Source organism: Lontra canadensis, unplaced genomic scaffold (assembly GCF_010015895.1).
Source record: "Lontra canadensis isolate GAN:19392208 unplaced genomic scaffold, GSC_riverotter_1.0 scaffold10, whole genome shotgun sequence".
In the NCBI taxonomy this organism is placed as follows: Eukaryota; Metazoa; Chordata; class Mammalia; order Carnivora; family Mustelidae; genus Lontra; species Lontra canadensis.
In genome coordinates, this window is record NW_022631004.1 from 10,939,379 (window position 1) to 10,956,852 (window position 17,474).

Here is a 17,474-nt window from a genome sequence, read left to right on the forward strand (position 1 = left end):
GGGAGAGAAGAAAGGGGATAGCAGCTGGGTGACCACATCGTGCTTGCAGAAGACTGGAATCCTTCCCAGGGGTGCCTTAGAACCTGTAAGCGAAATCACAGGATAAAAGAATGCCCTTGGGGATTTGGACTCCGTTCTAAAGGGCCATCAACCACAAATATTCCAGAGATCCCAGCCAACATTCTTACTTATACCACTGTCTCAACACAGAAAAGTCCTACACAAAACGAGGTTTATTGTGCAAATAACTACTATTAACTAACAAAGCAGGTATCCATAAAGCAGACCCTGGGGTAAAGTGTGGTGACTGTGGGGCCTGAGGGGCCCATTCTTCCCCTGTCTGGGGTCAGAAGGGCCTCAAGTTATCAGTTTATGAGGTAGCAGGGCTTCTATTCGTAATTCTTGATAGCTGGGTCTATAAAACAGGAAATGCAAATGGTGCTCACCGTGGTCGCTGCTGCAAAGGGGAAAAAGAAAGTCAACTGCTGTATTCCTTTGAAATTCTGTTTTGATAAGAGTTAGGATAGGGGCACCTGGGTGGCTCAGTGGGTTAAAGCCTCTGCCTTCCGCTCAGGTCATGATCTCAGGGTCCTGGGATCAAGCCCCCGCATCTGGCTCTCTGTTCGGCCGGGAGCCTGCTTCCTCCTCTCTCTGCCTGCCTCTCTGCCTACTTGTGATCTGTCTCTGCCAAAGAAATAAATAAAATCTTAAAAAAAAAAAAAAAAGAGTTAGGATAAGTACTTGTTAATTAGTTCTTAGTTTTCAATAGAATTATCGACCCAGGGCAGAGTCCACCTCAACTCACACTTCAGACTTCCTTTCCCCTGTGCCGTTCCCTAACAGTGGTTTTCTACCCTAGTTAGTTCAAGATGATCTGTATTACAGATAGTCTCTCCCAGCCCTGAGCTCCATTGCCCTGGAATCAGATCACCTGAGTTTGAGTCCTGCTTCAAAAGCCATAGGTTCAACTAAATGACCCCTTCCGCCTGCCAACAGATAACATATAACGAACGATGATTCTGTTATTCTGAGAAAGCAAAAATCAGCCCCTAGAAACAAAGGCGGTCACAAAGCAGAATCCTTGCAAGGCAGTTATAGCCAAAACGACATCTCAACGTTTTCAAACCACAACAGACTCAATGCGGGGGGGGGGGGGGGGGGGGGGGGATTTTTTTTGTTCTAAATATATTTTTTCTGCCCACTTCAGAGTTTGGGAGGTCTAAAATGTTTCTTTTCTGATTAAACACTAAGCCATCATGCTTGGATCGCCTGCAGTCATCTGGAGGGTGGCTTCAAAATATTTTACCAAACTGTGGGTACTTGATCTGGTTAGATGAGTTAGAGGTAACCAGATGGGGAGGGAAAGGGTTGGCCTGCATTCCTCTAACGTCGCCTCCTCCTCCTGCCCACTGGCAGCTTCCCGCCTCCTCCCCGCAACCAGCAAGACTGACGGCTGAGCTCTCTGGCACCATATTTCAAATGTTTTCTGTAAAACAGCAAACAGTCATTTGTGGCAAGTAGAAAGATATTTTAGTTTTAATGCAATGGAAGAATATACTAAGAATGCTTACTCTCCCACTTGTTTAAAAAGACTCTCAGCCCGTTGCGTGCCTGGGTGGCTCAGTGGGTGAAGTATCCAACTCTTGATCTTAGCTCAGGTCATGATCTCAGGGTTGTGTGATGGAGCCCACACTGGGCTCCATTCTAGGCATGAAGCCTGCTTGAGATTCTCTCACTCCTCCTCTCCCTATGCCTCTCTCTCTCTCTCTCTCTCTCTAAAAACAAAAACAAACAACAAAAACCAAGAAACTCTAAGCCCCAAACTCTAAACACATTATGAAAGCTCCCAGGGACTTCCATTGGGTAGAAAGGCTCCATGTGTTTATAAAGACAGAGGGAAAAATCTGACCTGTCCCCATCAACAGACATTTAAAGGCAAGAGCAAACACTGATCTAGGACCAGGGAAATTTATCTAGCCATCCTCTGGCCTGAATGTAGGGCTCCACCCCAACCATCCCAGAATGATCAGTGTGTTTCTGATCTTAAAGATTTCTAGATAGGGGATGCCATCACTTGGCTTCAGTGCTTCTATTTTAATTTTAAGTGAAATTCCTAATTAGTGGTCCATAGACCAAGGGACCAACAAGCCCCTGTCCTCTTATGTCCCACTTCAAACAGAATGTCTGTTACAATATTTTCCATGCAATGGGTTTGATCAACATTGGTAGTCTCCCCCAACCAATCTATTTTCTAGGTCCCCCTAAAAAGGAGAACTTTGAGATCATTTTGGGGAGCAATTCCAGGAAGTAAATGGGGCACTAGAAAGGGTGAAGCAAGTACGAAGGGAAAGCCAATGCCAGGTGTCTTGGCCAGCTGGTCATTGCTGTGCACCAGTGGGATGCAATCCCTCCAGAAACTCTCATGAGAAGCTGTGTAAATGTATCTCAGAATTGACAGCCCAAGAGACAGAAGAAAGAAGGGGTTAGAGTAGCCCCAGAGTGTTAACTGCCTTGCACTTCCAGGTTTGGCCATGATTTAGAATGGCTGAGTAGGTTCCCATGACTTAGAATGGCTGAGTAGGTTCCCATGTCACCTTTGTCACAAAGGTGACAAAGAAGCCAATGGTTCAGAACTTCTGTTGGGTCCATGGTCAAAGGAGCGAGACTGATACAAAGTGAAGGTCAAGCAAAGCTTTATTTCGTGCCAAGCATCGAGAATCAAACCGACTGGCCAGGGCCGTGCCTCTTACAGAGAGGGCGACCCCTCCCTGCCTTACAGACTAACTTTTATAGAGCAAAGGCCATGTGGTTGGGCCTGGCCACACACAGGTGGCGAATGAGATTGTAACACACAGAGAAATCTGCACAGTCATGCTAGGTCACACATAAGTGACCAATTGAATTACAATTTACCCTAGTAGATATTGGAACTAGCCTATCACCTTGGTTAGAATTGGCGCCTAAAAGGCAGGACCCACACTCCTTGGTAGCTAGGGAGACAGTATGCACGCTTTACTGATTGGATGTCTCCACCTGACCCGACTCATCCCTGCATTCGGGCTGTTATCTCCACTTGACCTGACCCACCCTTGTATTTGGGCTTTGTTACCTGGGACTGGTTTCCGGGACTTGTTTTTAAGTAAGTTCCCTGAAGGGGGGCGGGAGCGGGGGACAGGGTCAGGATGGAGCTGCTCTGGCTAAATAGGCCCTTATACTTCAGGGGTACCCGGTGAAGCTAAGGTCAGGTGCTTCAATTATACCTGACCATAGCTGGTTTCTGAGCTGGCTTAAGAAGGGGAGTTTGTGAGATGGGGAACAATAGGTATCCAATGAAATTATCACATTGGGCAAGAATGTTGCCATCACTTTGGCCTCTAAACTAAAGTTGGCTATATATCCAACCGACTGAGTTAGGTCAAAGCTCTTCTCCTTCCCGCTGGTTGGAGTTGGGCCGAGCCAAGGACAGTGTTCAGTCATGATGGTACAGAATGGAGGAGGTGGTACAGAGGAAGCAGGTGAAGGCTCTATATGATAGAGTCTGTCCTTGGGGGCTTGCTTTTTGATATCTGTGATGGAATTGAGCTCTTCTAAGACTCCATGAGGGGGAAGTCACTTGATAGACACAGTGGCTGCCCCCCGCCTCAGAGAGACTCCTTGACCTGGGGAAACCACAGGAAAGCCCAAATGAGGCCATAGAGGAGGCATCCCTCAGCCTTCTGAGGCCAGCCTCAAGCCCAAGCAACAGGCATCCTGGTCTCTCTCAATGGTACCAACTTACCGTGAATGGGGACGCAACAAAGGGGTCAGCAGCCAGACCTCAAAGAGGAATCAAATGGTTACATTAGATTTGCCTGGTGTTGTATTCATACACGTGTCTTTTGTACATATATCTTCCAGGCATCTGGCACTCAACAGGGAAGTATCTGTCCTCATGGAAAACAGCTGATTGAAAGTAGAAATAGGGTATGTGTCATCTCTGTTTCTTTCTATCTCTAACCCACAACCAGCAGTCCTTTTGCTAGTGAAGATTGGGCTAAGCATGGACCAATGGATAGTTACATAGATACGTAGAAAAAATATATAAAGAATGCATACAGTATATACATAATAATAGTTATAAACATAACAGATAAGTATTTGTGTAAGAGCATCCAGAAGGAAGGCCATGAATTTTATTATTCTGGGATTCACATTATTAAAAGATAATTTTTTTTCATGTTTCCTTTGTGTTGCTGAAAATAAATACAGGTTGATGTAAGAGTAACATATGAAAAGAATAATTAAGGGTCAAAGAAATCCCATTAATCAGAATATCCCCCTGCCCATCTTTTTTACAATTAAATAAATGGGCATAGCAATGGGTCATCACCATACTATCAGTCAAGGTCCCATCTCTTTATGGCATCAGACAATAGACCTAGCAGCCACAAGAGCTAACTATGTGGGAGTCTTGGTTACACAAAAAGACCATGTATCTTCCTAAATGGGCAGAATAATAATTTCCTGCTGATGAAGGACTTTACAATTTGGCCTGTCTGCCTGTGAGTAAGGCTAAATTGTATGCATGCATGACTTTGTGTCACGAGATCCTGTCTTTAAATATGAGCCCCTCACATTACCCAGAATCCACTGCTCCCTCATTAGTATTCCCCGCACCTATTCCTCACACACAGAGTGTCTATCCCAGTTGGCCATATTCTAAAGCAAGTTCAAGTCTGTCCTACTGATCACTTCTCCCCACCGACCCACCAAACTCCCCTGCATTCTAACCTTGACCAATTTCTCTGCTTCACGTTCATCATTTAATGAGCAACAAATATGTAGGAAGTCATGTGCAAGCAGCTGGTATGAAAGAGACACAGAAGATACGTTTCCCAGCTTTGAGGAGTTGATCAACCAACAGAAGAAATGCACGTTTGAGCAAATGCATTCTAATACCAGGAAAAATACACATACATTGCTGTGGAAAAACTGAAAAAAGAGTTACTAATGCCAGCCACGGTGAGACGAGCCTTTATGAGAGATGTAATCCTGTGCAAACCACAATCTAAACGACGAATGGAATTTTCTAGGCAGAAGAAGTGGGGAGGGCATTCCAGATTGAAATAACAGCTTGAGAAAAGGCAAGAAGGTGAGAAATTGCATGGTGGGTTCTGTTGTGCTAGAAGATTATAATGAAACCAAACAAAGCCAGCTTGCACAGGGCTTCAAACCCTAGTTAAGGAGACTGAACATCTAAACTACTCTGTGGTTAATAAGCACTAAGAAAAAAAATTTGAGGAGGAGAATGGCATGATTTGACCTTTGTTTTAGGAAGCTAATTCTAGCAGCGCTACAAAAGGAAGACTTGAATGGCCAAAAAAAAAAAAAAAAGGCAGAGAGATGTGCTCTGTTCAGAACGTCCTAAAGGGAAGTTATCATCTTCTCCCTCAGACCTGTTCCTGCCCCTTAACCACATATTCCTTAGCTCAATAAGGGCACACCATCCTCCAAATGACCCAAACTATAACCCTGGGACTCAACTTTGGCCCCTTTTTTCTCTCCCACTCCTTTCTCTTCCTCCCTTTCTTTGGCCAGCCAATCCATCAGAGTTGTGTTTATCTGCCAAGGATTTCACGAATCAATCCTGTCTTTCCACGCTTAACGTCCTGGAGCAGGTCCTTGGCATCCTTGCCAGGTGTCTTGCAACAGTTTCCTGTCTGAATGGGACAATTTTGCATAGGAAAGACTGTAAACAACTTATTCCAGAAGGTTCATGATCAGACTTGTGGACGCAAAGATGAGAGGTGGAGCCAGCAGACGGGCCGATAACATCAGGGGAGCAACGGCACCAACAGAACAGCAGCAAAGGCACCAAAAACAGGATATTGGGAGATACTAACTTCACCGTGAAGCGGGAGGAAGTCACTCAGAAGACTAAGAAGAAACCAGCAGAGAAGGCATAGACAAAGGCAACATTGTCAGAGAAGCCAAGGTTAGAGAGACATTTATATGACATTGAACAGAGGGATGAAGTTGGATTTTAGCCTTTGCCAATTTAATGGTCCTTGGTGATCTTTGAGGATGTGGTTTCCATGATAGGTTGGGGATGGAAACTGAACTTCTATGGGTAAATGAACGAATTGGTGGTGAGGATCTGGTAACATGCAGAAAAGACTGCTCTTGCATTAAGTCAGGTAGTGAGAGAAAAAAAAAAATTATGTATGCCTGGCCCTTGCCAAAAGACGCCTCATCTTCCCTTCTCTGTCAAGGACATCTCCCCTTTCCCCTTCCCCTACTTCACACGCTTTCAAAGAGGAGAAGTGTAAGCTGCTGATATTACAATCCCTAGCCACACTCCACACCAATTTTCCATATCACTTTTGATATAACTCATCCTTTGAAGTGCATGAAGTCTGTCTCCATACCATGCCTGCTATTGCTGGATCTGCCTGCACCAGTTTCCGTTAGCCCAAGATGTACGCAGGAAATGGGCTGCATAGATAAAACTTAGTAGCACTTCTCCTAAATATGAGAGTCTAGAGAAATGCAAAAAAGATGGTCAAGAGATGGAAAGCCAGTCCCCCAGCCCCTCTCTACTTTGGCCAGAATTAGAAAATAAGGATTTCAGTGTGGAAAGATGAAGGCTTAGAAGGGAATATGATAGGCCTCTAAAAAAAAAAACATGATGGATGTGGCCAGAGAACACAGACTTAGTCACCAAATTCCAGAATATTAGACCCAGGGGGTAAATCTTGAAGCTTAAGAAAGGTTGTTTATGTTGGAGCCCTGACTAACTGTCCCTTTCTAAGGTTTTGCAAATCTGACCTTTGTGGAGAGCAACAGATCTCAAATCCTTTTAGGCTGCACACCACTTCTTCAGCTGGGGAAAAAGAGCCACAGCTCCATTATTCTGTCCCTGCTTGTTGTCAGCCCCCTAACAGGAGAAAAATCACCCTCATCAGACCTAATAGAAAGAAAGGTACTAGAGTTTATGAGATAGAAGTGAAATAATCTGTTTCTTATTAAATATCATGAGAAATTTATTAATTCATGCCAGAAACACAAATATAAACATTATCATATTGAAAGCATTTATCCTGAAGGAGACCATCTGGCAGAGCCACGCAGACCACACTTCGAGAAGCAGAGGGTATGTGTCACCATGGCGGGCTCTTCCATTAAAGCAGCAAGTCCAGAGGAAGTGAAAACTTCAGGGTTTTGAGGGGAAGGCTCTGCAGTAATGACATCTGCTAGATGCGTGTCACATGTTTCTTGAGAGGTGGGCCTGCATTTACAAGTGTTGTTATATGAAAACCTACATTTTCAAAACAAGGGGTGGGTATTATGTCAGAATCTCTCCCTTTGGAAATGGATGCTTTCCTCAGGAACCAAATTCCAGAAGAGTATTGACATACAAAGGTATAGAACACAATTGTTGGACATAAAGACTGGACCGAAGATGAAGGAGAACGTAGGAAATCTGAGGAGTTAGGAGATACCATCAATTATAGATTAACCCCAAACTGAAAATACCATACAGCATCTTGAGATTATAAATACATGGTTCTTTCTTTGTGAAATGCAGTCTTAAACACCACACACTGGGCGGGGACTGGGTGGCTCAGTCGGTTAAGCCTCCGCTTTTGGCTCGGGTCATGATCCCAGGATTCTGGGCTGGAGTCCCGCATCGGGCTCTCTGCTCAGCAGGAAATCTGCTTCTCCCTCTTCCTCTGCCCCTTTCCCCCGTGCCTTCTCTCTCTCTCTCTCTTTCTCAAAAATAAATAAAATCTTCAAAATAAAAAACCCCAAAACCTCACACTGTCACACTTTTTTGCCAAAGGGCAGTAATACCTATAATTTGGAAAGCACATCCTCTCTGGAGATGGACAGAGCACTGTGGATGCACAAAGTAGAGAAAACCTTGCATTCCAGAAAAGAAGAAATGCTGATGGCAACTTGAAGAAACACCCAGTTCCCTTCAGGATCCAAGTGAATCCCTTTCACCTGGCTGCCCTCTATTTTCATAGGATTCCTGAAGTTGATGTGTGCCTCTTCTGCCTTCAGAGATGCTATTGTTGGTTGGATATCAGGTCTCCGCTACCCTTTTTCATATCTCTCTCCTCTGTGTCCCACATCAACTCCAGTGGGTGCACCTAGAGAATCAATGGAACAAATTCCTCCATCTAGAATAGAGAGGGCTGGCAGAACTTGACCTTGACAGTCTCAGCACTTGAGAGTTCCTTCCCATCACCAGCTTGCATCCTGCCCGAGACCATCAGGCACCCACCTGCCGATGCTCAATCGCTATGTATGGAGTCATCTGAAAAGGGCCACACCACCCATAAAATGGTATTAGTATGATAGATTGCAGTCCTACTTAGGCATGTCTCAAATTCTAACGAGAATAGCCACATCTATCCCCTTGGAGCTCAGGATCTGTCAGGGGTGGCGGGGCTGCAGCTACTCGAGGTCTCATTACTGTTTGGCTCAGACAGTGAGTCATCCAGATCATACAGGCTACATATGTTTACTGGCTCTTCATATCAAACACGTTAATGTGTATATTTAGAAATGGAAGAAATAGCCGTCCTCAGTGATGACTCCTATAGTCTTCATACTTTGAAAAGTTTAATAACTATTTTTAGTACTGTCTAAGAGGTAAGACGTGCACGTGGTAAAATGCAAACTGACTCAATGACTAGGTTTCAAGAAGAATAACTTTAATTTTGTTGGCATCTTCTGCCTTTGTTTGCTCAGAGGTGCTGTCCCAAGTTGAGCCTTTCCCTACTCTCTCCTCTGTGCCACTCATCAACTCCAAAGGATGGACCAAGAGAATCAATGGAACATTCGAATTCCTCGGTCTAGAGTAGTAGCTTCTTGGGTGGCTGGCAGAGCTTTCCAGATGTTATCCAGGAGTCCTAACCTGCTATTAGCTTGGTCATGTGCTGTCTTCTCTGTCCACATCTATGATCTATTCATGACAGCTCATGCAGTGACTAATTAGATTACAAAAATGAGTGAACAGACTATTTGTCTGTGCTTCTTATAAGCTATTAGCCATTAAAAAATGTTAAGTAGGTAAATGAACGATGAGGAAGACAGAGGGAATGAGAGTCAGAGAAACGGCAGGACTTCAGGGCATCTAATTCCATTTCCTCAACATATAGAACAAGAATCTGGTCTGGAGTGGCTAGAAGTTAAAGGAAGTTAAAGGAGAGAGATTGAGAGAAAGAAAGATACTTGCTTAATAATTAGTAATAATAATTATTTCTATAATTAACCCAAGGCAATCTTCTGGCTCAGTTTAGCATCAAATCACAGAAAAAACAATCAGAAAAAACAGAAACAGCAATTCAAGTCTTAGCCTCCCCATAAAACACCAAAGAGGGGGATATACTCTTACTGTACATGCAAAATCTTAAAAATCTTCTGAGGACATTTTCTTTACCTTGGTGGCAATGAATCCCTCCAACTCCTATGCTTCTCCCTCTCTCTAGAACCTCTTAAAATCCTCCCTCTAATACTCAGGCCACCCTGTTCCTTTCTCCCCTCCTTAGCACTTTAGTATATAGATCCTTGGAACTTTTCTGTTTTTTCCTTACTGCCCCACATTCTAGAACTAACGAAAGACTGGAACTCTCTGACAGAAAGAGCCTATCAGTCCCAAGGTGGATAAACTTTAAAAATAAACTGACACATAGAGATATCATAATAAAACTCCAGAACATCAAGGTTAAAAAGATGTGAAAAAAAAAAAACCTCCAGAACATCAAAATGAAAAAGTCATGAAAGGCAAAAATAGGATAAGATAGATTACCTATGAAGGAGTGAAATTCAGATCAACCACAGAAGGTTCAAGAAAATAATGGAACGGCAGCTTAGAAACATTCAGGAAAAATAAATTCAAACTCAGAGCTGTATAACAAGCCAAACTCACACTCAAGAGAGAGGTTAAACTACATTCTCAGACACACAAGCCCTCAAAATTTATTATCCACAGATACTTTTTAGCAGAGAAAAGAAAGCAAAAGAATAACCTACCAAAGGATATACTCCAGCAAAACGAAATATGAATATAAAAGGTAATCAGGTGACAAAGAAGAATGTATTCTTTTTTTTTTTTTTTTTGTAAGTTAAGCTTTATGCCCACCATGGGGCCAAACTCATGACCCCAATATCAAGAGTCACATGCTCTACCAGCTGAGCCAGCCAGGTGCTCCAAATGTACTTGTGTTTAATTTTTGTAATTAAAAGGTTATTTTTGTGGTGGTTGCCACAGTGGGGTGGGGGAGAGATGAGCAAAATGAGTGGAATGGGAGGTACAGGTTTGCAGTTATGGAATGAATACATCATGGGGATGAAAGATATAGCACAGGGAATACAGTCAGTGGTATTGTAATGGAGACAGTTGGTACGGAGACAGAGGGTAACTACACCTGTGATGAACACAGCATAACGTACAGACTTGTCACATCACTGTGTTGTACACCTGATGCTAACGTAACATTGTGTGTCAACTATATCTCAATGAAGAAAGAGTGATTTTTTAAAAGATTGGGGAGAAAGGAAGTTAGAAAACACAATACTTTTTTAAAAAACTATTACGGAAGTGTAATTTATATACAATGTTATATCAGTTTCAACTGTACAACATAGTCATTTGGCATTTCTATACATTACTCAGGGCTCACCAGGATAAGTGTTCTCCCCATCTGCAACCACAGAAAGTTATTACAGTATTACTGACTATATTCCCTAGGCTGTATTTTTTGTCTCCGTGACTTATTTATTTTTTATCTGGAAGTTTGCACCTCTTAATTCTCTTCACCTATTTCACCCATCTCCCTACCCTCTCCTCTGGCAACAAACCACCAGATTGTTCTCTGTATCTGTCAGTCTGTTTCTGGTTTTTTGTCTCCATTTCATTTCACCTTTGCATCATATGTCATTACAGTTTACAAGATGCTTTCAGATAAATTGTCAGTAGCTAGAATCATGGGACCTACAAAAATATGATTTAAGAGACACTGCGTTGGGGGCACCTGGGTGGCTCAGTGGGTTAAAGCCTCTGCCTTTGGCTCAGGTCATGATCCCAGGGTCCTGGGATCGAGCCCCACATCGGGCTCTCTGCTCAGCAGGGAGCCTGCTTTCTCTCTCTCTGCCTGCCTCTCTGCCTACTTGTGATCTCTGTCTGTCAAATAAACAAATAAAATCTTTAAAAAAAAAAAAAAGGGAGAGAGAGACACTGCGTTGGGGCAAATAATACTTCCAATAAAACTTGGAAATGCCCTCTGAGTGTAGAAATGTACCAGTCATCATGATGACAATGACCCTGGGTCTGCAGAGGAGTGACAAACCTTGGATTCAGCAGGCTGATTGTTTTTTTCACTCTGTCTACCGAGTTGGACTACATTATGAATTGTAGAGAAGGAAATGAATGGAGGTAAGAACTGCAAAATCTCAGACTAGCTGACTGCACAGCAAAGGGACTCGTTAGATGTCCGGTCCATGCGGTCTGCGGACTCACTCTGCGCAAGAGACCTGCTAATGAAATGTCTTAGCTCCACAAAGGCTTCTAATGAGAGCTTCATGGGACTGTTGCCTATGTCATACGCCATGAGTTTGAGGCTTGGAATCTCTCATTTGAACTTTTTTACGCCATCCCGGTATATGAAGGAAAAAAAAAAAAGCAGCTGCCAAAAAGCAAACATTTTCCTGTCTCTAAAAATAAAATGCTGGCAACACTTCAGGCCTCTGTGCCAAGACCTGGCCCTTCCCAGGATAAACAATAGGTGGCCAAGCTGATCACAGGCAAGCACTGAGCCCGGGAGTGGGCCGGGGGCCAGCCTGGAATGCCTAGGTTGAGCCATGTGCGGCTGTAAAGCGAGAAGCCAAAGGTGGCCCTCCCACCACTCCCTCCTCCCCAGCTGAGGAAGGACAGCTGCCACCCCCCAGCCAGGGGCCAGGTGTGGCTGAATGGGGACAGCCTCGGATTACACCAGAAACCTTGACCCAGCAGAGGTCACAGAGCTCCCACTGTCCCCTGGCCCCAGAGCCCCAGGGTGCACAGTGACAGATTTGAGGGCTATGAGAGCCTGTCCAGGGAATGCTCCCTGGGAAGGAAAGTTTCCTAAGGTTCCATCTGCATCCGTCACTCAGGCTTGGGCCCATCACCTGTCAAACGCTCCTCGCCCAGCTGAGAGCCCTCACCTGCTGCAGGGAGGCCCCGCAGAAGCACCTTAGCATAAGAATGCTGTAGTTATGGCGGTCAGTCCCGTTCTAACTGCCTCCCAGCTTCCACCGCATTTGTTCAAGTCCTGTGCCTTCTCATTAGGGTTCAAATCTTCCCTGGACGACAAGCTTGGCCTTTGGCTGGGTTGGGGAGTTGAAAGGGCTAAGAGGGGGTGAGGGGAGGAGAGAGACTAAATATAGCAAATATTTGTGCGCATAATCACTCCATAAACATGCTTCAGTGGAATAGAGCGGAGGACCGACCCAGATGACGGATGTCACTCACCCGAGTGTCACATCATAAATAAAACTGAATGAGCCCATTCTCCTACAGAACCAGAGTGACGCCTGTCCACACTATAAATATTTATGAAGTCATGGCCCTTAAAAGACTTACTTTTTCCAGGTAAGTAGACTTTACAAAAAAGCGGAGCCCGAGCTTTTCCTAACAATTATGGAATGGTCACTGTAGCTTTTCAATGGGCATCCCATGGAAAGGGAAAAGAAAAAGAAGAAAGAAGAAAAGGGAAAATAAGGCCCCGATCCAAGAGGCTGCTGCACGGAGATCTCATTTATGCCAGTCAAAACTCATTCTCATTCCAAAAGTGACAGCCTTCTCTGAGGTGGCGGAAACCAGAAGAAGCATTATTGGTCCTCGTTGCACCCAGGCCTGTGTAATGAAGGAAGCACAAACACATCCCTGTCATCCAAGTTCAGACCCCTCCCACCACCTCTGCTGGGAGAGACATTCTCCTTAGAGCTCTTAGCCTGTCTCTTAGTAACCAAAAAAATGTACACCTCACCCCATTACTGTGCTTGTGTGCAAAGAATTCCCGGAATGTGCCAATGTGTGCCTGGGTGTCTCTCAGGTGTTTATGTAGAGCACCCCCCCAATCCTGCTCTTACTCCTGATTGCATTAGTGATAGCACCCACAAACGCCGCTGGAATCCTACCAGCTTTTCCTGCGTGCTCACTCTTCGACACACATTACTGCAAAGAGAGCAAACACCCTTTGGGCTCTCAGCAGCTGGGCCACATCCCCACTCCCCTAAGTCACCTGGAGCTCCCAAGCCATTGTTTCCAGGACAATACAAGCTAATTTTCATGTCGCTTTGCAGCACACACACTACCCATCACTTCAATGCACCAAAACCCTTGCCCAAGTCCAGCAAGCCTGTTTCTTTCCCAGGGAGGGCCTTCTGTCCAGGCTCCCTTCCTGCAAACCTCAAGGTGGCCCCTGCTATGTCAGGCTGAATGGGCCACACAGGGAAAAGGTAAAGAACCTTCTGCTCTAGCCTCCAGGAAGTCCTGTCCCACAAGGAACAGGAACCTCTGGTTTTATGAAAATGAGTCACAGGCTGCCTTGACCGTGCCTATCTGGGAGGCTAGGGCTGCCATGTATGGTCCGAGCTCTGTGCCACCCACCTCTCCATGTAAGTCGGAGTTCTTTGCCAGGACAGCCTGAGTCATAAAACTCAGCACATTCCTTAAGCGTTGGATAGTCTTTCCTTGTTATTACTTTGCTTTTGTTCTAGGCAGCACCTGGTTTCATTTTAAAAACCCAAATAAAATCTCATGGTCAGGGCTTGGGTGGGGTGGGGAGATAGAAAGGGAAGAAAAAGAGCAAGAAGGGAGTGAAGCCTAGGTTAGGGGAATCAAGAAAGGGCTGCAAACCACCACCCGACCACCCCACAGGCGAGACCCAGAGCAGAACAGAGAGGGAAAACTGCAGAGGCGAGAGCAGGAGAAAGAGGATGGACTACAACTAAAGTGAGTTTGATCAAAGTCCTTGCAGTATGTGACACGGCACTTGATGTCTTGGTCTCCTCCCCAAATTAGGTAACAGTACTAAAAGCCCAGTGACCTCCTCTGAGCCCCGACTCTTTCTGAGTCTTCTCAATAAACCAGTAGGCATATTTTTGATGAATTCTAAGGAACTTTGCAATTTTAACACTATCATTTTTATGAACCTGTTTCCTTTTCTCTTGGACCACAACCCCCAAATTATGTGTAAGGGAATATTTTCCCACAAGCTAATATTTGTGGGGTTTTTTTTGTTTGTTTGTTTGTTTGTTTGTTTGTTTTTTGTCTGTGGCAGGTAGTGGAATGGGAGACAACAAAGGATAAGGTGTAGACCCAACCATACAAATGTTGCTGGTTGAACTCAATTTCTGTGGCCAGGTTATTTTGTAAACTCATCTGTAAAGCTGTTAACACAGAGTTTTAGAATTAAAACAGAATTCTAATAATTGGTGTTTCGCATATAGCAAATACTGAATGAATGAATGAATGAATGATACACGTTAACATGGAGAATTGTATTTCCTTGGAGTAGTAAAGCCTATTAACTGTAGCGTAAGACCGGGACCATAGGGTACTGGACTCACAACTCGAGCAGAGGCTTTTACCTCTCCCTGCCTGAGATTCTCTAAATGAGGCTGGCAAAGGCAAAAATCCTGGAGGTTCCTGAGTGGCTCCAAGGCTGCATTTTCAATGCACGGTTTGGCGAGCTTAATGGAAACCATACGAAGGGATCCCGGGAACCAGACCAGATGGCTTCCCGGGGCATGTATTTAGCTTAACCTGGACTAAAGAACAAAAATAACCACTAGGAGTTCGGGGGTGGGGGTGGGGGGGTGATAGCGATGGTGGTGCGACTTTTAATGAATTACCTCTTCTATTCAGCAGGAATCAGCAGAACACGGTCTGGGTAAATGGAAATAAATGGAGCAGGGGCCAGAGGGCGGGGCGCGACGTGGGGAGGAAGGGGTAGGAGGCTGCTACTTTCGTAACCACACAGTTCCTCCTGCCCTCAAAGGACACCAGCCCTTGCGGCCCTTCGCTGCCCGGGACCGCCGCGGGTTCGTTCCCGCGCGCCGCTGGCTCTCCGCGCCGCCGCGTCAGGCAGCCGCTCCCCGGCTCCGCCTCCGGCGCGCCCGGCACGGGAGGGCGGTCCGCGGACAGGACGTGGGAGGGAGCGGGGGGCGGAGCGCGGAGGGAGGCGGGGGCAGAGGGCTGGGGAGAGGGAGCCCGCGGGGGAAGAGGGGCGGGCCGTGGGCGGAGCCTCGGGGCCGCGGGGCCCCTCCGGGGAGAGCCGGGGCGTGAAAGGCCGCGATCTCCCCGCCCCCAGCGCCCGGCCCGCCGCACCTCGCGTCGCCCCCGCCACCCTCGACGGCGCGGGCGCGTCTCCTCCCCAGCGACGCCCCGGGCGGGGGGAAGGCAGTCGGTGGAAGGCTGCGGCTCTGCGGGGCGAGTGCTCTGAATACAAAAAAGCCTTTTTCACGCCCCTGCGCCCCTCCGCCCCTCCGCTCCCGGGTCTCCCAGATGGAAGGGACAGGCTCCTCCACGCGGGAGCCCACAGCTCGCGGGGTCGCAGCACTATTTCTGCGGCTCTTGCGGAGAAGTGTGACTCCCAGGTATTCCCCTTTGAAAAAATCAGTAATGACTATAACGATAACTTTTGTTCCCGCTTCCAAGGTCTGGGGGTGTTTGGAGCCCGGTAAGGTGTCCCAGAAAGCCAGCCTGTGAAGTCTAGATGTTAGCGGGCCCGCTCCTACCTCAGAGTCCTTAAGCAAACCGCAGGCCTCCGCCTTTGGGACTCGGTTTTGCGACTCAGCTAAGTGACGGTAACGGTCGTCCCAGACCACAAGCGGAGCGCTGGTCACCTTCTGAGTCTTCCGACGAGCCAGCCAGGCTTGCGGAGTCACCCCGTGCGTGCAGCTGGAGGAGAACGGCCCGCTCGTTAGCGCTCGACCCCCGCAGAGGTCACTCTGTGCGCGGGACTGGCTGGGAATGACGTGGCCGAGCCCTCATTCTTAGGCAGGAGCTGGGACTGTCCTGCGTTTTCCTCCGTCTCTGTTAACCTTCCTATCACAGACATCGTGTCTCTGTCAGGAAGGCCAGTCAGTAAGCAGGAGAGAGGGAAAACATTTGGGAACTCTGGAATCCCAAAGGAACTACCACTGCTTCTCCACTGGCCTTGCCTAGCCCTCCCTTCGTGTGGTTAAGATTCTTTCCCCGGTCTTCCCTGCTGTTCGGTTAGGCTGGAATTCCCGGGTGCGAATTTCTCTGCTTTCCAGGTTGGCAACGTGCGTTTCTTGAAGATAAGACCCGGAAATACCGATATTAAGAAGATGGTTACCAAGGCATTAGACACCAGGCGAATACCTTAAACAGTGAGAATAATCCTTACCGGTTGCTGAACATTTCATTCAATCCCTGCCTGTTGCTGATGGGGGGAGTTTGTGCATTTCACATCTCAATGCCTGTTCTCCTCCCCCGAGATAGAGCACCTCTGAAAATAATTAAGAGTTTGCCTCGTCTAATAAATTAAAGGTCATGATTTATTTTGTGGTTAGAACTTCAGGCCCAAGGTTTCCCAAACAAGTGCCCCATATTCATTGTGTGGACAGAGTGGGGGGATATGGAGGTGGGGAGAGGGCGACAGGGGCTGGGGGGAGTACTCTCTGCCTGTGGTACCCTAAAAACAAGAGTGGGATGTAATGCCACTAATTTGTCAGGAATCGTTGACTGAAAAGGCTACTGTGAGGTTAGGAAAATCACTTTAGGGGAGGGGGGTGGGTGAAGTACCTCAAAGAGAAAGGCAACTGTTCCCCACAACAGCTGCAGCCACTGGCAAAGGAATTGCTTGGCGCCGGTACAGCTCCACGCAGCAAGAGGGATTTATTTATCTAGCAATAGTTAATGATTCTCCCAAGTAACTCCCAGGAGGCCCAGCTAGCGGTAAATATACTTTCAGGAAATCATCTACCCTTCCTAGAAGGATGCAGCAACCCTACAGTGAAGGGAGGTCTTTGCACCCCCCTCCCCAGCCACGCACAATGTATCTTTCAGTAGACTTGCCCCGCTCCAACCCCCACCCCCAAAGAACTCCCTCCACAGCCTGCCACAGCCCTGCCTTCTCATGCTTGCCATGCTCTGTGAGAAACTTATCAACTCCTATAGCAGAAAAGTTAAGAAAAGTGCACAATTTCTGGAAGGCCATCATTCAATGGACTAATTACCTGGGAACCCAGGTGGGTTGTCCAACCCTGCCCCATTAGCTGACTTTGTCAGATTAGCTAGTTGGTGCCCATAGACGAGCATTTTCCAAAGTGATATGTTTATACAACCAGGGGTTCTTGTGAAAATGTTAGGTGGTACTTGAGTAACACTTCTTATTTTAATGGTCAGGTTTTTGTTTTGTTTTGTTTTTCTAATACACATAACTAGAGTACCAAATCCATGGTGTCACAAATAT

The 17,474-nt window shown here is 46.3% G+C and overlaps 1 protein-coding gene across 1 annotated transcript in view; it reads right to left on the reverse strand.

Moving 5' to 3' along the window:
* Positions 1–17,474, reverse strand: part of CUNH4orf51 (chromosome unknown C4orf51 homolog) — a 48,281-nt gene continuing 30,807 nt past the window's right edge. The window contains 2 exon segments of the mRNA XM_032855912.1: positions 1–83; positions 15,772–15,934. Coding sequence (XP_032711803.1) covers positions 15,827–15,934 — 108 coding nt within the window. The 3' untranslated portion in view covers positions 1–83; positions 15,772–15,826.